This window comes from Xyrauchen texanus, chromosome 15 (genome assembly GCF_025860055.1).
Source record: "Xyrauchen texanus isolate HMW12.3.18 chromosome 15, RBS_HiC_50CHRs, whole genome shotgun sequence".
NCBI lineage: Eukaryota > Metazoa > Chordata > Actinopteri > Cypriniformes > Catostomidae > Xyrauchen > Xyrauchen texanus.
The window spans coordinates 27,151,805-27,178,701 of record NC_068290.1 but is presented as its reverse complement, the minus strand read 5'-3'; the positions used below and the strand labels follow the sequence as shown (position 1 = coordinate 27,178,701).

General features: G+C 37.1%; 1 protein-coding gene across 1 annotated transcript; it reads right to left on the bottom strand.

Moving 5' to 3' along the window:
- Positions 1–4,973: 4,973 nt before the first annotated feature.
- LOC127655586 (protein tweety homolog 1-like) lies at positions 4,974–25,361 on the bottom strand. The gene is made up of 14 exons (XM_052143479.1): positions 24,586–25,361; positions 20,722–20,913; positions 17,676–17,905; positions 15,562–15,673; positions 14,288–14,450; positions 14,110–14,200; positions 13,549–13,644; positions 12,535–12,607; positions 10,061–10,136; positions 9,914–9,969; positions 9,240–9,332; positions 9,016–9,108; positions 8,735–8,874; positions 4,974–5,145 (listed from the first exon to the last, which is right to left on the bottom strand). The coding sequence occupies exons 2-14, from the start codon at positions 20,854–20,856 to the stop codon at positions 4,974–4,976; spliced, it is 1,530 nt and encodes a 509-aa protein (XP_051999439.1). The 5' UTR covers positions 20,857–20,913; positions 24,586–25,361.
- Positions 25,362–26,897: the final 1,536 nt, after the last annotated feature.

Here is a 26,897-nt window from a genome sequence, read left to right as displayed (position 1 = left end):
CAACAATCTTTTGCCACACATCAGAACTACATTCTTTTGTCTAACCCACTGTGATTTATGATTAAGGGAATTTGACCTGTGTGTTACCTCATATTTATACCCCTGTGAAACAGAAAGTCATGGTTGAACAATTTCATGTCCCTAGTCACCCAGGTGCACAAAAAAAAAAGTAAAATAAGAATGGGAATATACTTCAGATATATTTCACTCATAAGAATTTCTAGGAGGGGGTCAATAATTGTGGCCAACATGTTTTGGAGAAAAATATTTATTTAATAATGAAGTATTTCCCCTATTTCAATTATTTTACTTCAATTAAAGGTTAGAATTTTGTGAATTTTTTTGAATGAAAGATCAAAAGGATAAACAATGCAGATATTTTTCACAGAAAAATTTTGCTCATATTTACCAAGGGTGCCAATATTTTTGGTCACCACTGAGATGAGATATTCTTCTAAAAATCTTCATTTGTGTTCTGCTGAAGAAAGAAAGTCATACATATCCGGGATGGCATAAGGGTAGTAAATGAAGAGAGAATTTTCATTTTCAATTAACTAACCCTTTAATTCACCTCTATATGTTGGTGCTAAATGTTTCAGAACAAACAAAGTGGGGCCCTGGGTAGTTCAGTGGTAAAGACGCTGGCTATCACCTCTGTAGTTCGCTATTTCGAATCCCAGGGCGTGCTGAGTGACTCCAGCCAGGTCTCCTAAGCAACCAAATTGGCCTGGTTGCTAGGGAGGGTAGAGTCACATGGGGTAACCTTGTGGTCATAATAATGTGGTTCGTTCTCAGTGGGGCGCGTGGTGAGTTGAGTGTGGATGCCGCGGTGGATGGCGTGAGACCTCACCATGCACTATGTCTCTATGGCAACGCGCTCAACAAGCCACGTGATAAGATGCGCAGGTTGACGGTCTCAGATGCAGAGACAGCTGGAATTCATCCTCCGCCACCCAGATTGAGGCAAATCACTACGCGACCACGAGGACTTAAAAAGCACATTGGGGGGCATGACAAATTTGGAGAGAAAAAAAGAACAAAAAAAAAGCACTCTAGGTAATAATTGCATAATAAAATGTCATCTCTAACAGAAATATGTGTTCACTAACATTAGCTGCTGCCATATTGGTTCTTTTTACATGAATGTGAAGTTGAAGTTCTAAAACTTCTAATTACAAATTCCATAAAGTTGTGAACATTTTATACATGTCGGAATCTCGTAATAACGATAATTCCAACATGACGTGAACGCACCAAAAGACCCATTTATCCTCTCAACATCTGCTTTAATGCATATGGAAACATAGTGTATAAATTAGAAAAGTGTACATACGTTATGAAAATAGCACTTATTCAGAATAACTGATAACAGAATATTTGAAAGAGGGAAAGTTAAAAAGCAGGGAGAAAGAAATAGCAAGGCAGATTGCAATAGATTTGAAAAGAGTGATGTAGCCTGGACAGCAAGATTTTTGATGGTGGACAGAAATATCAGAGGGGGCGGGACTTTACCTATATTGTGCATCGTCTCTGATTGGTGGATCTTTGTCTGTCTTGGAATGACGGACAGACCATTAGACAGACACACAGACAGACAGAACTCTGGACTCAAGTCTGTTTTTTGCCTAGACTGTGTTTGACATATACACCTGTCTGTGTGTCTGTCTGTGTATGTATGTGTTTGTGTTTGTCTGTCTGTCTGTGTGCTCCATCTAACACCTACCTGTCTGCCTGTGTGTGATTGCAGCTTTCTGCGTTTCCTGCCTATGCATGACACAATTGTCAGTGTTTTCATGTATAACCCCAAATTCCCAAAAAGTTGGGACAGTATGTAAAATGGCAATAAAAACAAAAAGGAGTGATTTGTAAATTATATTCACCCTTTGCTATATTTAAAGCACTACAACTAAACATTATATGATGTTTTACCTTGTGTTGTATTTTTATTTTTTTTATTTACAGTCATTCCAAATAAAATGATTGACACAAACTCCAGAATAGTTGGGACAGTCGAGTGTTTACCATTGTGAAACATCACCATGTATTCTAATAACACTTATTAAGCATTTGGGCACTGAAGACACAAGTTTGTTAAGTTTAAAAAGTGGAATTTTCCCCCATTCATCCATTATGCAGGTCTTCAGCTGCACAATTGTACAGGGTCTTCATTGCCGTATTGTGCACTTCATAATGCACCACACATTCTTAATTGGCCAATCTAGAACTTGCACTCTCTGCTTATTCGGCCAGTATGTGGTTTGAAGTTGTCCTACTGAAAATGCCAGGACATCCCTGGAAAAGACAGTGCAGGATGGCAGTATATGTTGCTCCAAAATGTTTAGATATCTGTCTGCATTAATGGTGCCCTCAAAGATGTGCATATTACACATGCCATGGACACTGACACACCCCTGGCCCATACAGACACTGACTTTTGGACCTAATGCTGATAACAGCTTGGATGGTCCTTTTCTTCTTTGGCCCGCAGAGCATGATGGCTGTGTTTTTCAAAAACGATTTGAAATGTGGACTCATCGGACCAAAAAACACGGTTCCAGAGAGAAGTCAGAAGCGCTTCTGAACAGTGTTGATGTGAGGCTTCTGCTTTGCATGGTAAAGTCTTAGCTTTCATCTGTGTATGCAGTAGCGAATGGTGTTGACTAACAAAAGTTTTAGTAAAGTAATCCCAAACACATACTCACAATATCCATTACAGATGAATGATGTTTTTAAGACAGTGATGTCTGAGGGATCAGAGATCACGCAGCATTCAGAACAGGTTTTCATCTTGCCCTTTACGCACCAAGATTTCACCAGATTCCTTGAATCTTTTGACTATATTGTGCAAATCCTTCCAATTTGTCTTTGGGGAACATTGTTCTCAGAGTGCTGGATTATTTGTTGAAGCATCTGTTGGCAAATTGACAAGTCTCAAATAATCCTTGCTCTTGAAGAACTAGGCTGTTTTTGGAGACTCATTATTACTATGACTTGTGGTTGACAATATATCACGAGACCGATAAATTGGCCGATATTCTGACTTTTTCATTATCACATCGGCCAATATATTTAACTGTTTTGGCGATTTTTTTCTTGAGGGTGCCGAAAATTGCCTGCTTGCATGTGAAGCGACTGAGACATGTAAATGACCAATCGTGGTTTGTTTTGTTGTTACATGTCATTGTGTTACTACAATAATAAACCGGTGTGCAACACAGTGTCATTTAAACGATCCAGATGCATTTGAGCTCACAATGTTAAAGTGCTCGACTGTTTCATGCTCCCTCTCTCACCTCAATAGTTCCCTGTAACTTTAATTGTCTTGTCTAAAGAGAAAAAGGCAAATATCAATAAAACTAATATCATATATACTGTCTGAAAATATGTGCATATCTCGTTTAAACAGATGTAATAAACCAACCTCACACAACTTCAGCAGACCCAGCGTCCTGCAGAGCGCTCATAAATATTCCTCTGAAGCTTGTATTATTTACTGTTTGTAAACATGCAGATACAGAATCTCATTTAAACAGATATCATTCATGAACCTCACAAAAATCCAATATTTTCTTCCCATCGAGCGCTCATCTAATATCTTCCTCTGAAGCATGTATTCCATCAGCCAGAATCAAAAACTTCAGGATCAATATCAAAAGTTCCTCTCATTCACAAATCATGATGGTCACTCCGTGACAATCCAATTTGGCGATCCAGGCTGTTTAAACTGTCAGGAGATTGAGGCTCGCGCTGGATCCGCAGGAGCGCATGAGTGCAACTTCAAGGCTGCGTCCAAATCAAGGAAAATGATGCCTCCGGAGGATGTATTCTGAGGTACGATGAAAATAAGTTGCTTTTCAAACTGTTCGGAGACCAGTTTCCTTAAGAGTTCCATTCATTCAAAACAGCTGTCAGTTGAGACATTAACTGATTACGCTGCAAGGTAGCAAGTCAGTTGCCTACAATTGCCGATGCATTTTTACGTGCGCTATAAGTAAATGTCTTTTTCACTATGTACTTAATGTACAATAGGTTTGATTTGATATTTTTGGAGTAAATGCGATCGTTAACGTGGACATGCCATCCATGGTTGCTGGACTACTGTGTGCTCTGTTATTTCCTTCTTCCTAATATATTAACAATTTCTTCATGTAATTACTAAAATTTGATGATTGAACAGAAATCTGAAGAAACTGCAATCTACCATTTAAAATAAAAAAATAAAAAATGTGTTTAGTGTGAAATCGAGTAAATATAGTGCTAAATAAGAGTTTACTATTATTTATTTTTTTTTGCTATTTTATGGTAGTTATTTACTATAATAAATTGTGTGATATAGTGGCATTGTATCATCCACCCTGCTCTCTGGATATCGGCATCAGCCATTAAAAATCCCATATCGGTCGACCACTAACAATGACACGATTCTCCTGTTTCAAATTGTCTTGTTATTTTAACTCATCAAATTGTTATTAGTCTTAAATTGCCTGTCTCAACTTTTTTGGAGCGTGTTGCAATCATCTGACTTGAAATGATGGACATTTTCAAAAAACAATCTATAACATCATATAATGTGTAGTTGTAGTGTTTTCAATTTAGCAGTGGGTGAATATAATTTAGAAATCACTAATTTATGTTTTTATTAGCATTTTTCATACTGTACCAACGTTTTTGGAATTGGGGTTGTATATAAGCTTATATTTGTTCAGCCTATTTTATGTGTTTGTGTAAAGATCATTCATGACACAATACTGAGCTGTTCAAGCAAGGAACTTGAAGCTGTAAATCTAGATGTCTACAACATTCAGGAAAAACTGAGAAGTAATTATGATCTAGAGTGTAAATTATGATTATGCTGCCATGCATCTGAGGTTCTGCTGTTCAACTATGTGTGGGTGGGCTACACAACCTTGTGGTATTATACGCATAGGGTCATTCTGTCTGTCTGTCTGTCTGTGTGTCTGTGCATGTGTTACTCACGGTAACGGAGGCGCGCTAGAAAAGGGGGGAGTCCAGCCGGCCCCCTGGTAACTATAGAAGGGGGGCAAGGCCCCTCGCTGTGAGCCCGAGACCATCTGTCTACGTGCCTGATGAGAAGTAAAGGGGTCCTCGCTCTCGCTGTCGGAGTCCTCGTACTCTTCAGAATCACTGTGGCGTCAAGCAAGTATTATGGAACATTAAAACATTTGAAAAAACAAATATGTCATTAAATAACAAGTTATGTTATCACATTTGCTAAATGAAGGCTTTAAAGACATTTACTGAAAAAAAAAAAAAATCACAATTAAATATAGGTCTTAAAAGGATTGTTTACCCAAAAATGAAAATTCAGTTTTCAATTTATTCACCCTCAAGTTGTTCCAAACCTGTATAACTTTCTTTCTTCCAAAGACCAAAACAGCAGATGCTAAGCCTAGTTTATACTGTGGAAGAAGCCAAACTTTGATGTACTAAAGTACCCTAGGCGAACGAAGCTGGTGTTTATACTACATGGTGTGTCGTTTTAAAATGAGTTTGTTGAAGGTGGCATCAGAACCCGTCTAACAAGGGGGAGACTACAAGGTTAGCAAAACAAATCATAACGCAGCGGTACACTGGTGAGGAGACCAGAGGCCATTCTTTTTGAATGGATGTCTACAGAGGAGATGCTTCAGTACACTGAATAAACTGCTTTTGTGAAGAGATCAGATCATAACTGAAAGGGGTCATGACATTTGGAATCAAATTTCCCTGGATTTTTTGGCATATAAGAGGTCATTGCACAATAAAAACATACTGAAATTTTCAGAACTCAAAAATGTTTCCTCACTGCAAAAAAGCCTTTGTTGAAACCAGTCTGCCAAAATGAATCATTCTCTACTTCCTTTACATTGTGATGTCACACTTTTGCATCTGACCGCCTCCAACAACACATCAAAGCCTACTTTACCTTTATTCACTTTTGTAGTACACCCAGCAGCGTTGAGCAGTGAGATGGCAAGTAGAGAGAGCAGGTCAGTCAAGAGCAAAGAGCCAATCATAACAGTGGGAGTGTACTGTCAATTCTTAAAGGAGAAGTAGCACCAAAACCGAGGGTCAGAATTGTTGGAAAAATTATAATTTTTTACATATAAATGACAAAATCTTTACTTATAAGTGAACCTTGAGAAACGTATTAAAATAATACACCAAAATCATGTCTTAACCTCTGCCTGTCTGCTAATCTTCAACATGTTTTCCACTGAACAATCCTTTTGGAGAGAACTATGTGTGGAGTTTACCATGAAAAATAGCTGTTTTATAAGAAAAGTCACAAAAAATTTTGCAACCCATTAATTTTTCCCTCCATGGATCGTCGCTTTCAGTGCTGTATCGCTTCTTTGCCTTATTAAACATGTCATGGGCCCCTTCCACTTTTGACGAGAAGTTATCTGATCTGACTTCATAAAAAACGACAATCTCTCTCCATGCATTTGTTGTGGCCATGCTGTCCTTGCAGAGTTTGTGTTGTGAATCATTTAATAAAGTGTATCTCTGAAAGACAGGCTTCACTAGTTCAGGACTTCAAAGTTATCAATTGGTAACGATAGTGCCACTCATAAGCTGGCATTAGCGATTGCGATGTCCAAACCTCAACCACGATTAGCTTTAATCAATCATCAATTAGCTAGATGAGTTTTTCTAGGTCAAAGATTTTTCAGAGATGATTGGTCTGCAAAAACAGAAGAAATATCATCAAACAAAACCTTGGCAGAACAAAAAATTAACTGCATATTGTCATCATTTTAGGGGAACTAAAAGAAGTCTGTTCGACCAGTAAGTATAAATGATCCTTTAAGCAGATGTTCGACCTCAGTCACCATTCACTTTCAATGCATCAAATTTAATGGTGACTGATGCTGTTTTGCAACCTAACATTTCTCATTGTGTTCCACTGAAGAAAGATAGTCATACAGAGCATAAGGGTGAGTAAATTATTACAGAATTTACATTTTTGCATATTATATACATGTAGATATTGTCAAATAAAAAAAAATAATCCCAGCCTAGAAGGTAATCCTTTAATCTGTCTCACTCTCTCTTCCTATTTGCAATTTCAGTCATTTATGGATCTGTCATCTACCATTCACTCAAATGGATACAGCAATCAAACACTGCAGCCACCTCTGTTACTTAAAAAATTGGATTTGCCAACCTCAGGCTCTTTGAGTGAGTGTACCAAGTCAGGCTGAATCAATAGTAAGTGACTGATCTTACAAAATTTCTCATCTGTGCATTGCTGATTAGAGCAGTTGTCAGTATTTGCTCTGTTTCCACAGGCCCAATTGTGCCAAACTGTCCTTGAGTTAGCTCAACCTAAACTGAGCAGCCCCTCCATTAACGTTTTGGCTGCATTTGTGTTTGCAGATGGTGAGGATGCCGGAATCATGTAACTTGATTCACATAAAAATGATGGAATCTATAGGTTCCTGGTGAGCATTAATGCAATTTACAGACACATCAAAGATTAAATTACAATTTGACATATATATTCAGCTGGCATAGGAACTGTTTACTCATCAGTCTTGGGTCATTCTTAAAAAAATAAAGTCATTTTTGTTCTTGTTTCCCTGTATATGAAAAATGTGTATTTAAAGCAACATGCATCCACTGTATTCTTACACATATGCAGTGGCCAAAAACTATTTTGACACTTTTATTTTTTTGAAAATTGTATGAATGTTATTGAATTAGGTGACATCTACAAGAATCACCACTACAGTTTTTCCCAGAACTAATTTTGCTTTTCAGAGTCATTTTTGCATAACATTTTACATTAAAATGAACTGTTGTCAAGGTGGATTTAGTGGATATATAAAGTCAGTTTCCTTTAAAGTTCACAAAGGTGTCCTAACAGAGTAACCATACATCACATTAACTACAGACATGTTCCACTAATGTTTGACAAACAGAAAGTGTCCTAACATTTTTCTCTTTTGAACAGTATGTATGGTTTTATCAACTGAAACCTAACAAACTTCTTTTTGTAAAATTTTGTGTTTGAAAAGTGTGCTTGTGCTGTCTTTCCTTACAATAAATGCTACTTGCTTTCATTTGTACATTTTGGGGAATATGAGAAACTGTCCAAATAGTTTTTGGGGCCACATTATGTGTATTTTTCTTCATTATCAACTAATAAAAGTACATTTAATACTTATAACATGATATGTAAATGACTTGTATTTACTTTAATTACAACACTGCTTTATGTAGTTCACTCATTAAAAATCATGACAGCGCTCTAAATATTATTATTTAGTTCACCCAAAAATACAAATTCTCTCAACACTTATTCACCCTAATGCCATCCTAGATGTGTATGACTTTCTTTCTTCTGCTGAACACAAATTAAGATTTTTAGAAGAATGTTTCAGCTCTGTAGATCCATTCAATGCAAGTGAATGGTGGCCAGAACTTTTAAGCTCCAAAAGACCAAAAGGCATATATTAAACAACTGGAGTCTTATTGATTACATTTATTCTGCCTTTATGTGCATTTTGGAGCTTAAAATGTTGGTACTCTTTCACTTGCATTGTGAGAACCTACATATTTTCTCCTTAAATCTTTGTTTGTGTTCAGCAGATGAAAGAAAGTCATACACATCTGGGATGGCATGTGGGTGGGTAAATGATGAGAGAAATGTAATTGTTGGGTGAACTATCCCTTTAAAGTAACAGCAGATGGGATGTTGGAAAGGGAGGGATGAAGTGCACCTAACCTGTGGAAGCTCCTCCAGGCTCCTGGGAGGGAGCAAAGAATGGCTGTGAATGCCAAAGCGGAGAGAAACGAGTACAGGGAAAGATAGAGCAACCCCTCCATCCCATCATAGCACAGGCCTTTCAGAGAGTCAACATAATCCTGAGAGCGAGTGACATGAAGTGTGAAAGATAGAGATCAAATGAAGACGATTCGTTTTAAAATAAGATATATGGCTCACCAACAGGAGTATTGCTCCCACTCTCAGTGAGGCAGAGGTGGAAAATATGTTTTTATGGTTACCTTGTTCAGCCCTCGGCAGTTGAGAAGTGCAACCAGCTGGTGGAAGTTGCCCTCAGTGGCATTGAGTATCTGCTGTACCTCCCTGAGTGACTTCTAAAAGGGAAAATAACACAGCAGCTAAGCAGAATGTTACGATACAATCCACTGTATGGCTAGTATTGATCTTTTCGTGCAGTGGCTGCCATATTGTGCTACTGATAGCAATGAAAGCAATATTAACATACCTCTGCCTTTGGAAACCGCGAGAGGGCATCTCTCTCCAGAGTGGAAAGGTGGGAGTGAATGCTGGACAGCGCTCTCTGGGACTGGGTCAGTAGCTTTTGCCAGTTTAACAAACAGAATTTTTGCTGATTTCAATGAACTACTAAATTTCACAAACTAAAAACTGTAATTGTTAATGTTTTGAACGCACACCCTGGCCTCATGTGTAATGTTGTTTATTTATTTTCACTTAAAACAGATGTTAGCCATTGTGGAATTTCCACCAGATTAAGCTCCTTAATTAGACACACCACCTTTCTCCAAACTCCCGCCCTCCAAAGATACCAATGTACTGGTGCAACAATGCATTCATTGGTATGTGTACCATTCTTTAAAAAATTGCTCACAGTACCTTTAATAACATTGGTATATCACTGTCCTAATGATTTATACAATCAAGTTCCTTTTTACAATTGATAGGTTCCCCACAACACTGTCTTGATGATAATGTCATAATCCTCTTTATTTTGTTTATCCCCACTGTGACATAAATGGCATTGCTTTTTAATCTCGATCTGTACTTTGTGACATTATTATATTGCTTTATATTTAGGGAATTCTGCCTTCTATTAGTTTTTCTCTTTTAGTAATCTCAATCACATCACTGTTTGCAGCATCATGTAACAAGATTATGCACCTGTTGAAAGGGGCTGTTCATTCTCCTGCTGCAGGTCAGGTAGTAGTCCAGGACTTCTAGTTAGAGAGAAGGGAAATAGAGTGGTAAGACTGTGTGTGCATCAGAGACAAAGACAGATAGGTTGTGTGTGACAAAGCTATACAGCACCTGTGCTTGTTTTAGAGTTGAAGTGAGTGGAGTTAAGCACAAATGTGTTTGGGTCAAAGCAAAAATCACTCAGGGCCTGAGAGACGGAACGAGAGAGAAAGAGATTAAAACGCAGAGATAAAGGAAGAGTGAATACAGTAAAAATAAAAGACGTTGACTCTCTGGCACAGTGACCAAGTTACATACTTCTCTCTGAAAAAATACATAACAACATGAGTAAAACTGCAATTGCAATAGAGTGATTTGGGATGTTTTCAGACCTGTAGCTTGCTTGACTGTTCCGAAACAGGGGCTAAAATAGTTACAATGTTGCATTTTCTTCATGGTTCGCTTGGCTTTCATAAGGATATATTATAAAATGAACCAAAACTGTCAAATATCTGTCAAGGTTATTTGTATCTGTCATTAGTTGCCTTTTTATTATTTCTGCAGAATGACAGACTCACTGTTTATTTTAATCAATGTTTGTGATAAAATGCTTTCTTTTTTTCTTTCCTCACTCCCTCCTTCCCTTTCTCTATTTCTTTCTTAGGGCAAGCACTGAAAGTGCGGAGACCATATTGTTCTTCTAAAGACTATTAGGGCACAAGCATTGAAGTGCGGAGGCCCTATTGTTCTTCTAAGGATTATTATTATTATTGTTATTTTCAAGGTTTTCTGTATTTTGGGGTACTTAACATGCATGAAAACGGCCTTTAGGCAAAGTTTCAGGGGGGCTCTGTAGCACCCTCATTTTCACCTACAATCACCAAAGTTGATACACATATAGTTCTCATCAAGCCAAAAAACGTACTCTCAGTTATTAGCTTCGCCCAACAGGAAGTTGGACATTTTGGATTTTCTTTTTGGATTTGAACTTTTAAATTCATGATTTAGATTCATGTGACTGGCAACAAATTTGTGCAACATCATGCAAAGACATTGTAGAAGCCTAATTGAGAACAGATTTGTGATATTTTGAACGGTGTTGCCATGGCGAAGCAATAAATTAATGGCAAAAACTGGGAAACAGGAAGTCACATATCTTCTGTGTGTATTGTGTGATTTTTATGAAAATTCAGCTGTATGTTTGGTAATGGGGCTGATCACATGGATGTGGCTGTTATGGGTCATGGTCATAGCGCCATCAACTGGCAGCAGGAAGTATGGCACTTTTAACAGACTTTGAAATAGCCCTCTTATTTTTACATGAATTGCTTCAAAATTCTTTAGAATAATGTCAAGACACTGCTGATGTAAAATTGAGAAGGAATATTTGATATCTTACACATCAACACATTAATTGTTATTGTTCTCTTCTTCCTATATTTGGGTGTTTTTGAGGCATTTGGAATGCTTAAAATTTCATAAAATTTTGCACATACATCAGAGTCATCGGCCATTAGGGCTGGGCAAAATTTCACACATGGGTGTGTAGTGGGCTCTGTAGCACCCCCTTTAAATGGGTATGTAATGGGGTTTCTGTAGCACCCCCATTTTCACCTAAAGTCACCAAACTTGGTAAATATATTGTTCTCATCAAGCCGAACAACTTTCATACTTACAGTCATTAGCTTTCCCAACAGTAAGTCAGCCATTTTGGATTTTCTGGAAATCGCAGGCTCTGAACTTTTAAATTCTCCTCCTAGGGGATTCATGAGACTGTCACCACATTTAGATAGCATTATGCCTAGACATTGAAGATGCTAAATTGTGTTTTTGATATGTCGAACGGTGTTGCCATGGCGAGGCATTAAATTAATGGCGAAAAATGGGAAGCAGGAAGTGCCTCATATCTTCTGTGCAATGCGTTAATCTGTGTTATGCAATGTATGATTTAGATAAAACTTGAAATGTATGTTTAATCTTGGGGCTAATCACATGGACGTGACTATTTTGGATATTTTTACTGGAATACTAGATAAAATACTGATTACATCTGCTGTACATCTGATTAGAAGTACATATAAGTTCATCTTTCTTTCTCTTTCTTTCTTTATGTCTCTGAAACACTTTCAGCATTACTCTCTCTCTCTCTCTTGTATTTCAATTCCTTTTGCTCTAAAGACTCTTATGCTCATCTTCAACCTGGCATCCATTTCTTTCTTTTTTTTACATTTATTAAAGAAACACATACTCACAAACATACATGCGCACACACACACATTACATTTTTGTGCCTTTTGGGGATTGTGCCATGACTGCTAAGTTCCCAGAGAGTACAATCCTTTTTAACACAAGCACAAACACACTCTATTCCTCCCTCTCTCTCTTATATAAGCACACAATAAGTGACTGCATCTTGGCTGGTTTGACCTTTTAAAACTCAGTAACATTCACAGAGCTTTGGCTGGATTTTTCATTTAACACAAATGTCTCGTCAAAGCGCATTGACACACTCTCATTCACACACAGATGGCTGTATTCTGTTGTGGATGTCCGCTTGCAGAGAGCTGCTGATATTATGTCTGGCTAGACATCGCCTGAATACTCACCACCACAGTGGCTGTCTCCAGGCCGAGAGAACCCCAACTCAGAAACAGAGCCAACCAGGCCAGCACTGTCATCCTGCAAACACACATACAAATTCTCATTATCACCATCTGCCTCTCTGTGCATCTGCGGGTAAGCAAAAACATAACTGATGGAAAGTAAAAATACACATGAGATCTTTATAATAATGTCTGCATTACATTCCCATATGACTCCAGTGGTTAAATCCATGTCTTCTGAAATAATGCAAATCTCATTTATAGAAAAAAGGATTTACATTTTTATCTGATTCTCCCCCCAAAGCAATTGGGTTACTTTTATGCTGCCTTTATGTGATTTTTGGAGCTTAACATTTCTGGCCACTATTCACTTACAAATGGACCCACAGTGCTGAAATATTCTTCTAAAAATCTTTGTTTGTGTTCTGCAGAAGAAAGAAAGTCATACATATCTGGGATGGCATGAGGGTTAGTAAATTATGAGATCATTTTCATTTTTGAGTAAACTTTCCTTTTAAATTCTTCCAAGACAAAATTATCTGAACTAAAGTTTTCACATTAATTTTATAGCTCTCTTAGAGATAAAGTCTTAGGGTATAAAACATTTTTCTCATTGTTACAATTATTATTTCTCCTTAAGAATTTTAGGATAAACCTGAGACAAACTTGATAGTGAAATTAAATATTACTGAAGAATCCTTTACGACTCATAAGCTATTAAAGAGCAACTTCAAAGCAATACAATTTTCTTCTGGGTACCCTTTTTTTTAAGGATATTATCCTGAAATACATCTAGGTATAATATATAATAAAAGCATTGTTGTAAACATGTATGTTCCTTGTGAACAATTACACCCCTACATTATGCAAGGAATGCAATGTGAATATTACATGAATAATTAATGAGTTCTGTTTATTGTAGTTTCGCATTGTTAAATTGGCAGTCTGCAGTATAGACATCTGCAGAGTACTATATACTTAAATACATAATTCAGATCAGCAGTGAGTGTTACTTACAGGACAAGTAGCCAGCGGGCCTGTTTGGCCAAACCCAGCAGAATAAAGAAACATACCAACAAATCCAGCAAAAGTAGCAGCACGTACGATAGCCACCTAATCAACATAGTACACTTTCAAAACATATTCAATACAATGACTTTCAGACAGTGAATCACAAAACCTATACATTATACACACAAACATACTATGGCCCATGTTTACACAGAAGTGCCTTTTTGTTGTTTAGCAAATAGGTATGTGGTTAGTCAAGTGTAATAGAGATCATTTAAGTATAGAAGTCCTACTGATCGGTTACAGTAGTAAAAATGGATTGTAAGGAACAAAGAGAGAGTGGAAAATGTCCATGAAAAACTAAACTACAATTTCTGTTGCCAAAAAGCTTGATTAACATTATAAGAGAAGTAAGAGGAAAGATTTAAGTGCCACAAAAGTTAGAGCAAGGCTCTTTTAAGCATACTGTAATCCGAAACAGTACAACAACATATGCATCTATGTTTATCAATTTTATACCATATTGAACACGGAGTAATGCTAGTAATATCTCCAGTAGACCTTCACCTGTAGTCTTCATTCACCATGAGAGTGTTGGCTGCCCAGCCAGGGGAGAAGGGTACTGGAATGCTGTTGGACGAGGGATTGAGGGTGGGGGCTACAGAAGGTGGAGATGGGGTTAGGACTCCCACTATGCTTTCACTTCCATTCGTCCTGTAAATTCCATCAGTGATGGAGATCAGACCTCTTCCCAGCGTCAGGTTGGAGAGGAGAGACACCACCCGCTCTGACAAGCGTCTGCAGGAGCGTGTGGCCACAAGTGCCGGCTTATGTCCTCCAAACAGATCCTCCATGGAGGTCAAGGGCCCTGACACAGATTGCTGTAGCCCAGCCACAGTGTCTGAAACCTGGGCATGCAAGAGGTGAAGAGAGCATCATGACAGAGTACTTTATTCTGAAGGGCATGAAGAGAATGCATTTATACTTTAGCCTGACATATCAACACATTTGTTTGGAATTCAAGCAGGGTGGGAAATTAACTAACACCAGCCAAATGTGGGTATTTTTTACAGTGGTGGGTACTTCCGTTTTAACGGAAAAACTGTATTTTGTTTTATATGTGAGTGCCACTCCAAAAGAACTCCAAATGACCATCTCAGGTCTGCACAGTGGAGCGATTTACTTAAAATGTGCCCCACAAAAGGTTTGCTTTACTTTGGGGTATATGTGAGACAAATGGCCTAAACTGGGATCCAAAAACAAAACTGTACATTTAAATCAAAACAAGATCCGAGTCCACTTATAAGGACAGCGTGAATGCAAAGAGACTTTAGTTCTTTTACAGAGGACACATATGTGGAAAAAACCCCAAATAACATATTTTAGGATTTAATGCCTTGTGCACTAGTTACATTTCACACATAGTGAGTTATTTTACATACTTAAAATGAAAAATTAAGTAAATAAGCATTCACCAGTCTCCCACCATGAATGCAAGACAATATAAACATGGAAAAAAGAGAGAGAATGGATAGATAGATGTGTGTGGGATAGAAAGAGGACAATGATGGGGAAAAGGTGTTGAACTGATAGGGTGTTATAAGAGTACAGTAGAAGTAGGTCATTAATCAGATTAAAACACATACATTGATTGACCATATGTGCAACCGCCAAATCAATTCGCAGCCTCAAATCTCACGCTCTCAACAGACAAATGTATTAAAAAATGTATTCCCCTCTTTCACACACACACACACACACACACACACACACACACACACACACACACACACACACACACACACACCCAACACAAAATCGTAATCTGAATTACCTAATTTGCATTCACAGTTTTATATAATCATGTAACATGTGTGGTGAACATGTTGCATTTCTTAAGCTTTTGGTCCCCTGGTGCTTCAAATGGATATGGCTGTAAAAGGTTTTGCATATGTGTGTGTGTGTGTGTGTGTGTGTGTGTGTGTGTGTGTGTGTGTGTGTGCGCGCGCGCGTTCTCACCAGTAGATCGATGGAAGCCAGCGTATAATTGGCAGTGAGCAAGGATGAGGTCAACTGATACATCCCATCGTTCGCCTCACTGTTGCCGTAGAAGCCAATGCCTATGGCAACACTACAAATAGCAGAAATACGTACAAGGAAAAAAGGAGAGGAGAAAAAAAATAGAGAGAAAAGAGAGAATTAAAAGAGGAGCAAGAGCAAGAAAGAGAGAAAAAGAGGAAATCAAAAGTTTTTAGAGTATTTAGTATTTAGATTAAGTCTTGGGCCAGATGTCCTTTCCACCTTGCCAAAAATTGTACAACCCAATCTCATGCTAACTGTCTGACCCAGATTAAGCCAAAGAAAAAATAAATGTGCATTTATGCATGTCTGACACAGTTATTCATATTGGACTTCAAGCAGTAAAGGAGCAACTGCTGTCTGTGTGTATATGTTTATATCAAGTCCTCTAAGCTGTAAATTAGCATCTAGCTATTAGATCACTCAGAAAAGAGGTCAACATGGATGGATAATGGGTGATGTCATGGGGCAGGGCTTGTAGGCAGAACACGTGCCACATTAAAATGTTTGTATCATGACATCACACACAGAAATGCACAAACCACATCTGCCAGGAAACAAGGAAACCTTCCCTTCCAACCTTACAAAATTAAACTGAGCTTAATTTAGAACAACCATGCTATATTAATTGATCTTATGTTTATAAATCTGTTTATAGAGTGCTTATACAGACATTGATGAGATTTGTATTATGCTAAAAAGACAAGACTATGTCATATGAGTTATCTAGTCTTAAAGCCCTGTAGAACGGCTGATGCCGTAATCTGAGGTGTTAAAACTCAATGTGGGGGGAGTTAAATACAGTAGGGGATGTGTCTCTCTCCTCCTGTGTGCGCTCTCTTTCTCTCTCATTTGTACTTTCCCACAGGGAATGAAGGGATGATGTCAGGTGCTAAATGTCATCTGCCCTCTGAATGATCTGTTTGCTTGATCAGTGAAGTAGTTATAAATGAGAGACTGATGAGGTTCAACCGAGTGGTTTGACAACAAAAATATAACACAAATCAAAAGATACAAAGGTCAATGGCTTTTGGAACATGAACTTTCTGAATGGACTACTATTGAAGACCCCATGAAATTATTGACAAGCACAGTTTTCTTTCCTGTGCTGACATAATTTCTATTAAAAAAGGAAAGTGGATTGCGACATACTGAAGGGCTCTTCCCATTTTTTACGCTGAAGTATGTAATTTCTGCACCACTAGCACAAACTAACGGAAAATAAAAAAATAAACAATGTTTTCAAAACAGCTTTCTGATTATGCCCCTTGCCTACAATTGTTCAAACAGTCAGATAGTCCTGTCCCCAACTCATGCCATTGGTTGAGTAACATTATTGAGGCGGGTCTAAGCGGGACATTTAAAACAAACACAGGAATTTTTATAGAGCCACAAAGACACAGGCCCCAATTTACTAAAGGTTTGCATGTATAAAAGTGTCCAAACTTGATAGCACGCTAAAAAAAAGTTCTGAGCTGACCTACTGACATGGTCTTTTAAAGATTTTGTCTTTCCCGACATGGATATATAAATTAGAGGCGTGCCTCAAATGCGCATAATAAAGGGCGGACTGGATGCAATGAATGAATGAATGAAATTGCACCCACAAAGTGATTTATAAAGCCTTAAAATTATTTTGGAATCTGAAACTTTGAGAGCAAATTAATATTAAAGGCAGGTATTAATCTGATTTGCACTGTGCATCATGCTGTCATTGTGACAAAAAAGGAGACTTTGAGAACAGATAATACAAACAACATTTTTGTGAACTTTTAGGAGTATACCTCAACATATAGATGGCTCAAAGCTAAAAGACATGAATTAAAGCCACAAAATAACATTTTCATTTCATGGGGTCATGGGGCTAATAACTTTTAGGTAAAAGGGCAAAAGATATAAAATAGGTCCACAAATATTGGAAATCTCGAACAAACCTAAAAAGTGTGTTTTGCGGAAGGCCTTCTGCCTGTATGTGAACATCTATTATTTTCTGAATATAAAACTTCTGCTTAATATAATACTAATCAATGTAATTTGAAAATTATTGTCATTACCAGCATAATGTCAAGGCTGCAACCGATACCCATGTGACACAACAGATGTCATGCCCCTTTCTGCCATTGTATCCATGGCCACCGCTGGCATCATCGTCTTCCTCTTCTTCCTCTGCATCTCTGCCCCCATCACCACAATGGCAGCAACAGTAGTGGATGAGGAAGGAGAGAACGACAAGTAACGAGAGGACGAGAGCAATAGCGGAGAAGCTGGAGAGGACCAGAAGTGTCTATGGAAACAAAGGATAGACAATGAAAAGGAAAGAAGAGAGGAGATATTTCAAGAACATGGCACCCTTGATATTTTACGTTTAATACTTAAAGGGATAGTTCAACCAAAAATTTAAATTCTCATTTATTCACCCTCATGTCATCCCAGATGTGTATGGCTTTCTTTATTCAGCAGAACACAAACAAAGATTTTTAGAAGAATATATCTGCTCTGTAGGCCCATACAATGCAAGTGAATGGTAGCCAGAAATAAGAAGGTCCAAACAGCAGATAAAAGCAGCATAAAAGTAATTCATAAGACTGCAGTAGTTAAATCCATATCTTCAAAAGCAAAATAAGAATCAGACCAATATTTAAGTACATTTTTTTTTTACAATAAATCTCAACTTTTACTAGACTAAGATGTGAAAGTGAAACTAAACCGGTGCTACATGTGACTTTCAGATGTGAAAGTGAAAGTGGAGATTTATAGCAAAAAAATGATTAAATATTGATTTGTTTCTTACCCACACCTGTCATATCATTTCTGAATATATGGATTTAACCACTGGAGTCATATGGGTAATTTTTATGCTGCTTTTTGGACCTTAAACTTTCTGGTGACCATTCACTTACATTTTATGGACCAATAGAGCTGAGATATTCTTCTAAAAATACTTGTTTGTGTTCAGCAGCTGCAATGGCCTGAGAGTGAGTAAATGATGAGAGAATTTTCATTTTGGTGTAAACTATCCCTTTAATTTTGAGTTTTCGCTTAGAGTATTTTACTGAGTATAAGCTAAAAAAAAAAAGCAATAAGCTATGACAGGCTGTGAATTACAATGATTTACCACTATAATACATGGACTTTAGTGCTATTTGCTTTTATAAACTGGCAGCAACAGCACTATGATAATGTTCAATAGGCACTAAATTTCAATAAACTATTACGAATAAACAATTCGTCCACTAAATTATATAGTTCAATATCAATTATTTAGAATTGTGGTAATAGGTTTGAGTTTATATTCATTTCATAATGGCTTTGAATGAGGCTCATCCGATCAGAATTTAGAGTCTGAACAATCCTTCCCATAATGACGTCACTGATCTCCAAAGAAAAATGAGCAATGTATTTGGATTCAAGTCTTAAATCTGATCACCTATAAAATTAGAGATGCCACATCTATGGCTTTATAAAAAATATCTAAAGGTGTATTAAAAAGATTTTCCATTGAGGTAAAACAGAACATAGAATATGAATATACATGCTACATACAGTAGCTACAGTACATACACATGCCTGTATGGAAAGCATTATTACATAAAATGGAGGATGTCTCTTTAATCTTACTGGCTACTACAGCATGGATTCTGCACACAAAGAGAGGGAAAGGGGAGGCGTAAATGTGTAATTCAAGCTTTGCGTCAGTCAAACACACATTGTTCATTCAGAATTCACACACTATATATTTACAATCTGGTCCCAATTCATCTTCCTCAATTTATCTCTCTATCACTCTCTCTCCAATCCCTCCTTCTCCTTTCCCCATAGTTTCCCTACACACTCTCTTCCGCACACTCATCCTTCGCTCTTCTCCCCCTTTCTTTCTTTTATTCACGCCACTGGATCTCTATTATAATCTGTGACCTACTTAAATACATTCACTGCTTTTCCTCTCTGTTTCCCTCTTCTTTTTTCATCTCTCACCCTCTTTCCTCCACTCTTTCGAATTATTCATGTTGTTCATTTCTCTCTCTTCCCAATTCCCACTTTTATCCACCAGCATGTGACTCTCTCATTTTTCTCTCTCACTTTCTCATACCCTGTTCTTTCCTAGCACATCTCTCTCTCTCTCTCTTTCTCTTTCATCATCTGCCTCTTATCCCATAAACCCAGTCAAGCTTCCTTCACATAATCTGGCTTTGTCTCTTCCTATTTTCTCTATTTGTGGTAAATCTGGGAATTTCTTCTACTGAGAGTAAACTCAATATACTCACAGTTTAAAGATTCAGACACTATGGAATAGTTTTAGTTACAATTCCAGTTTCTATTTCATGGAATATTATTGTACCACGTGTGCTGGACATTAAGTCATATTTCAAAGTAGTTTTATAGTCATTTCTTTCCTAAGCAGCAGGTGAGGAAACGAAATACAGTAACTCCAGAACCTACTGTGCATATCATGTAACAAAATATGTAACATATAAATACAGAGACAAGTACCAACAACCATATCTGTAGGAGACAGTAGTAATAATTGCAAACATGTTAACAATAGAGTGAACATGTGGGTATATGTAGTTGGTAAGTATAGTGTGAGTTCAATGAGGTAGAAATGTCATGGGGGTGGGATAGCAGCAATAACATAGCACTGCAGGAGCTCATATTTCATCAAATGTTAGTGATGTGAACACATGTGCAAGTAATTGGTCCTCTCATTTAATGGAGTTATCACACTCTTTTGCTTTTAGTCTCTGGCACAGCAAAAGTCAATGCTATTATATAATGTTTAGCCACTTAGCGTTATAGAATGTTGGATACAAAACCAATTTTTTTGTCAATAAATGTTAGCACTGCACACAGAGAAGTGCTTTTCGTGTTTTTGAATATAACATTTCAGTTGAACTTTTCTGTGAGTGTGTGTTTGTGCTGTTCAGAAACACCCTATTACATATAAGTGATGTAACTTGGACAAAATGAGAGGGTACACACACAAAAGTGCATAAATAGAGCACAAGACAGAAATAAATGGATATCATTCCAAATGAAGAGCGTGCCCACCAACACCAGCTGTCAGGTGAAAATTGAGTGAGCTAGATGAGAGAGGGTTACCTGCTGGTACTCCCAGCTGTCTGGGGTGAACACGCTATCTCGGGTCTGCAGGGTCAAGTCCAGGCGAGGAATGGCATGGCATAAACGTACCCATAGAGATGGGGTGTAGTTGGGGACGATTGCTATGGCAGCCATGACTCCTGTCAACCACCTCTGTCTTTCTCAAAGACAGAGACAAAGCTCTGAGGATGTCTGTGATGGTTAAGAAACATGGTATCATTGGTATCAAGAAACATTAAACTTGTTCTAAGCCAACCATATCATTCATTTTCAATTAAAGCTTTTCATGTAGAGAAAAAAGGGGGGAAATTAAAACAAACATATGAAAACAACAGGAGAATCAGAGAGGACGATAGAATGACATGCAGAAATAAGCAGAAAAACAAGGGAATAGGATGAAAGTAGGTTAAGTACAGACACAAACATTTTCATTACAAGGACTGAGGAACATTGGGACTGTGACATGGATTAAGTGATTAGATCATAAATGTTAAGAGAAGAGGTTTATAATATGGCTAAGACACTGAGCAACCATTAGCTCCTATGAGAGATCTGTATATTTAAAATAAATCATTATGACCCCTTTGGAGCCTACACATACCAAAAATAATTATGACATTGTGCACGATGTCATACCTTTTGACATTTTGACATCATGAGGCAACTATATTAAAAATCATTGTGATCTCATTAGTGGATATACACTTGAAATTATAACTTTAGGAGAACTGCACCTTCTAATATCATCTAATATTATAATGTCATCTGATGTTGTAGCCCACCCGTCTCAAGGTTCAACGTGTTGTGTATTCTGAGATGCTACTCTGCTTACTATAATTGTACAGAGTGGTTATCTGAGTTACAGTAGCCTTTCTCTCTGTTGTGTGTGAAAATCCAAGGAGATCAGCAGTTACAGAAATACTCAAACCAGCCTGTAACAATCATACAACGGTCAAAATCACTAAGATCGTATTTTTTCCCCCATTTTGGTATTGTGGAACTTAACTGAAGCTCCTGACCCATATCTGAATGATTTTTGCATTACATTGCTGCTACATGATTGGCTGAAAAGATAACCACATGAATATGTGAATTACCATTCAAAAGTTTGGGGTCACTTGCCTGAAATGTTTCTCATGATCTTAGAAACATTTTGATCTGAAGGCATATGCTTAAATGTTTGAAATTTGTTTTGTAGACAAAAATATAATTATGCCAACCTATTAATTTATTTAATTACAAAACTAAAATTTTATATAAAAAAAAAAAAAAAAAAGTTTTTTTAAATGAATGACTTGGACCGAATTATAAAAAAATCAGCCAATAAGTGCCCAACATAGATGGGAACTCCTTCAATACTGTTTAAAAGCATCCCAGGGTGATACCTCAAGAAGTTGGTTGAGAAAATGTCAAGAGTACATTTTTGCAAATTATAGGCAAAGGGTGACTACATAGTTTTGATATATTTTGGATTTGTATAGTCACAACATAATTCCCATATTTCCATTTCTATTATTCCATAGTTAGTATGACTTTAATATTACTCTATAATGTTAAAAAAATATCAAGAATGAGTAAGTGACCCTAAACTTTTCAACAGTAGTGTAGCTGTACAGGTGTTTCTAATAAAGTGTTAAGTGAGCGTAATTACAAATGAATGAAAGATTATGCTTTACAAAATTATTATGACATCATCAGAATCATTATGTGCTCATGATGGGACTCTACAGTACATTCCATTATCATTATGATGTCATAAGTTTCAATACATTTTATTTTCATTATGACCTCAAGGATGACATTCCATTTTTTAACCTTATGGGAGCTATACATTTAAATCATTTCATGTCCTCACTGGGGGTGGTCTGAAAATCACTATTTCCTCATGAGAAGTTATAGATTCTAGTTTCTGATGCAGCTGCAAGGGAACACTCCCACTGCATTGACTATGGGCTCTAAATCTGTCTAGAAAGAGTTACTTTATATTTGTTTATGTTTGTGGAAGATATTAGTCACTATACAGAAAACAAATAAGCCACCACAGCTCAGGAATTAAAGTGTGTAATTTCTGCGCCACAAGCAGCACCGAACATAAAAATAATGGAAAGATAATAAGAATTTCCCAAACACTGGCCAGCGTTCTTTCGCCCCTTGTATTCCATTGTTTGGACAAACAGGTGGCCCTGCCCCAAACTCACACCATTGCTTGAGCTGGACCAGTCATCAGACAAGTCAGCCCAGACAATAAGCTTGAACTGTAAGGTTAGTTAAACCGATTGAGCCCTGCAGCATTATCACAATAAAGTGTAATCTTCTCAAATGTAAATGACAATAAACACCAAATTACTGTGAAACAGTGTTAAGGAATGGATAAACATCCAGACCATGACTCAGACTAGAACACTGCAGCACATCTGAACATGATGCATTCTGTCTGCTTGTTATAAGGATGCTTCGTATTGCGTAACGCAAGAAAAAAAGCGAGTTTGGTGATGGGGAAATGAGGGAAATGTTGTGCAGAATGTCTTCCACTTCTCATTTGTGGGCTTATAAAGTGATATCATCTGTCCATTCCTTAGCATAATTATACACAAAAGCAGTGTGTGGAAAAAAAAGTGGTTTCCAGACATAGATTACTAAATCATCTAAAGGTTTTGTCATTCAAAATGAGTCCTTTTAAAACATTTCTGGAATTGCCACTTGATATTATAAAAAATTCACATTGACATTAGAATCATAATGATGGAAAGATTAAAAAACTCCCATCTTTTAAATAATCTATAAACTATCCCTTTCTGTAATTAGATATATTATTCAGAATACAGTATATTAACTTCCTGGTTCAATATAGTCAGTGTTGTTAATTCACTGGCCTGATATAATAAGGTTTAGAATGAATTAATCATCAGTACTGTACTATCATGAACTATAAATTAGCAATAAAATTGAAAGCTCAAATAAGTGTATCATTTAAATCACTCTTCAAAGCCTGCAAAATGTCTCTTGAAGGTAAAGACCAGTGATAAGGGCATGATATTGTTAATCATTCACCATTAACATTTAAAGGACATTAAAATATTCTATTTACCAAATGAGTAGACTGCTCTCAAAAACTTGATTAAGAGTTGCTGTTGACCTGTAACTATAATAGCAGGCCATAGCAGTATTAGATTTAGGATCAACAATACAAACATAAACATTTCTTCTATATTAAAGAATTAGAGGTCAATTTATGACCAACTTTTGTAGTAAAATTAATAGGCCCTACCCATATTAGAGCTGTTTTAGAGCTGCTGTTGGTTCAGAAAAGTTTGTTCATTTAAACCAACTATAATCGCTTGCCCAACACTAGTTTGAAAGGAGGGTCCAAAGGAAGTTCATGAGTGAGGTTCAGTGTTTGTTTAGTTGCAATAACTATAACTATAAGTAACTATACAGCTATAAGTAGCTGTATAGTAGCTATAAGTAACTATACAATAATCCAAACAACAGAACTGATCCCGATCCAAAAGATATTGATAAAACCCTAAAAAATGACCTGATACAAAATAGGCCAAAAATGATTGCTGATTGTACTAGCATGGACTGACTCTCAAACTTTCTCTGACTTTATATATATATATATATATATATATATATATATATATATATATATATATATATAATTCCATCCCAAAAATAATAACAGCGCTTTGTCTTGGCGTCTGAACATATTGTGGTTCTTTTGTTGACGTGGTTTAAATATCTTTACTAATTAATTTTCACACATTTTGCCGACAGACCTATTGACCCTGAGAATGAATCATACACTAGACAACAAATTGTGGACAATTTTACATCATACATTTTAAATCGGGTTCCCACCTTAATTTGCAGCCTAATGTGTGGTTCTTCCACGTCTCTCACGTTCGTGTGGGCTTTTGCTACTGAGACCCCTGACGGTTTAAACTCACTCTCCTGAGCAACGAGATTTGTTCGATTGGAATTTCATTTGAAATTTTCACATTTCACATTAGTGAAGATAACCGTCTTTTGTGTTCCAATATGCGCTCTGGGCGCGAGGATGTGCTCGTTGCTGTATGAGAGACAGATCTTGGAAGAGAGGAGAGAATCCCTGGGGGTACTTGAAGTGAAAGATGTCTCGTTAAAATCCCGGCGTCTGTCCGCCACTTTCACTCTTTAGATCGCTCGCTTACATTTGCAATCCATTGACAACTTTAATAATCGCACTCATTGTCCACAGTGGCGCGAAAGGGAGGTGTTTTGAATGAACTCCCGGATTCATTGAAATGTAAAACTTCCTAAATGTATTGTTCTCAGTCAGAATTATCATAAAAAAAAAAACAATTTAAATCCACAACTATGTTGTTGTCAATTGCGTTTCCATAAGAATCAATTTTCAGTCCGCAGAAATAGGAAATTCATAACATCCAGGGCAAAGGAAAGCCATCCAGTGCATTGTGTCCATTTAAAAGGTTGACTAGGTTGGATAAGGATATTAAGAATCGATATACTTAAAAAAAATCGGAAGATTTATTTAGATGTTCCCATTCTAAAGAAATTAAACAGTCAATACAAATGAGTGAATGACAGATTGAGATTGGTGTGGTCCTGAGGGTCCTGTTGATCAGGACTGAAGTTGGCTGTGGCGCTCTCTCTCTCTCTCTCTCTCTCTCTCAAACACACACACGTACACATACACTCTCACTCACTATCATTCTCTCTCTCTCTCACTATCCCCTCTCTCTCTCTCTCTCTCTCTCTCTCTCTCTCAAACACACACACATACACATACACTCTCACTCACTATCATTCTCTCTCTCTCTCACTATCCCCTCTCTCTCTCTCTCTCTCTCTCTCTCTCTCTCTCTCTCAGTGAGTGTGGGTGTTTGTGTTAGCAAGAGAAAAAGAGGGATGGGAAGGATTTACAATGTACTGTATTTAGACAGTGCACAAGATTCTAGAGATTTTAAAAAAAAGGTGAATGATTGTGAGAAAACTATAGATGGTTTATATACAGGAGGCTCTTTTCCAAACAACAAGATAGGGAAGAGAGGATATGGAGATAATGGCACAGCACTATTTGCTACAATATAATTGATGCAATTTAATATGAATTCTAAGGGAATTCATCCAAATACGGATGGTTATATTTTGTGCTCTCATTTACCACAAAAACTGAGCAGGGGATGAATTATGAAAGAAAGGGTTGAAGAGATGCTATAGAATCTCTGTGGCCCAGGAGGTTTGACCGAGATAGACAGATTAAAAAAAAATTACAATGAAAACAACAGAACTAGTAAGGGATGGAGAGATGGGTATTTGTGTGCCAGGGGAGTAAAGGGTGGGGGTGAACATGAATGCATGAGAGAGGGAGGGTGGTGTTGGTTTTTCTGTGTCACTAAAAGCGAGAGAGGATGGGGGAGGGGAGGTAGATAGAGAAGCACAGGAGGGAGGGATTGAGAAAAAGAGAGACTGCAAAACCACTCATATATGTATAGTGTTCGAGTATCCAGGAGGAAAGAGAAAATTATATTATGTATGCAAGACTTCCCCAGTGGCATCTCAGACAGAGCAGCTACTGTAACACACACATGCAATCACTTTTAAAAACCAAGTAAAATATTCACATTTAATCTCTAGTTTGAAATACTAGGTCTCAAGACATTCAAGGGACTAAATGTACAGCTGTTCAGAGTTGTTTGTTTGATATTGAATAATTGAAAGCTTGTGCTATAAAAACATAGTTGAAATACATATTTGCATTACTTATTAATATGCAGTCCACTTTCAACAAAACTACTCCCTCACACTAACATCAAATTCGATATGTGATCAAAAATTACTGCCTTGGACTGGACTGGAACCACTTAGATGCATCTTACAAAGATGAACTAAACAGACATATCAAATTTTAAATTACAGTACAGGTCTTGTAAGGGCAAGGGCAAGTAAAGCAAATGCAAGGGCAAGTAAAGCAAATGCATAACACAAACTATAAGTAAGAGAATGCAATGTGTGTGCACTGTGTATATATATATATATATATATATATATATATATATATATATATATATATATATATATATATATATATATATATATACACACATACATACATACATACATACATACACATAGTGGCAAGAAAATGTGAACACTTTGGAATTTCCTGC

Coding starts and splice junctions, on each gene's coding strand:
- LOC127655586 (XM_052143479.1), bottom strand. CDS start 20,856: ATGGCTGCCATAGCAATCGTCCCCAACTACACCCCATCTCTATGGGTA. Junction 14,201..14,287: donor CAACCTGACGCTGGGAAGAG/GTCTGATCTCCA, acceptor CACCTTCTGTAG/CCCCCACCCTCAATCCCTCG. Junction 10,137..12,534: donor TGGAGACAGCCACTGTGGTG/GTGAGTATTCAG, acceptor TCCGTCTCTCAG/GCCCTGAGTGATTTTTGCTT.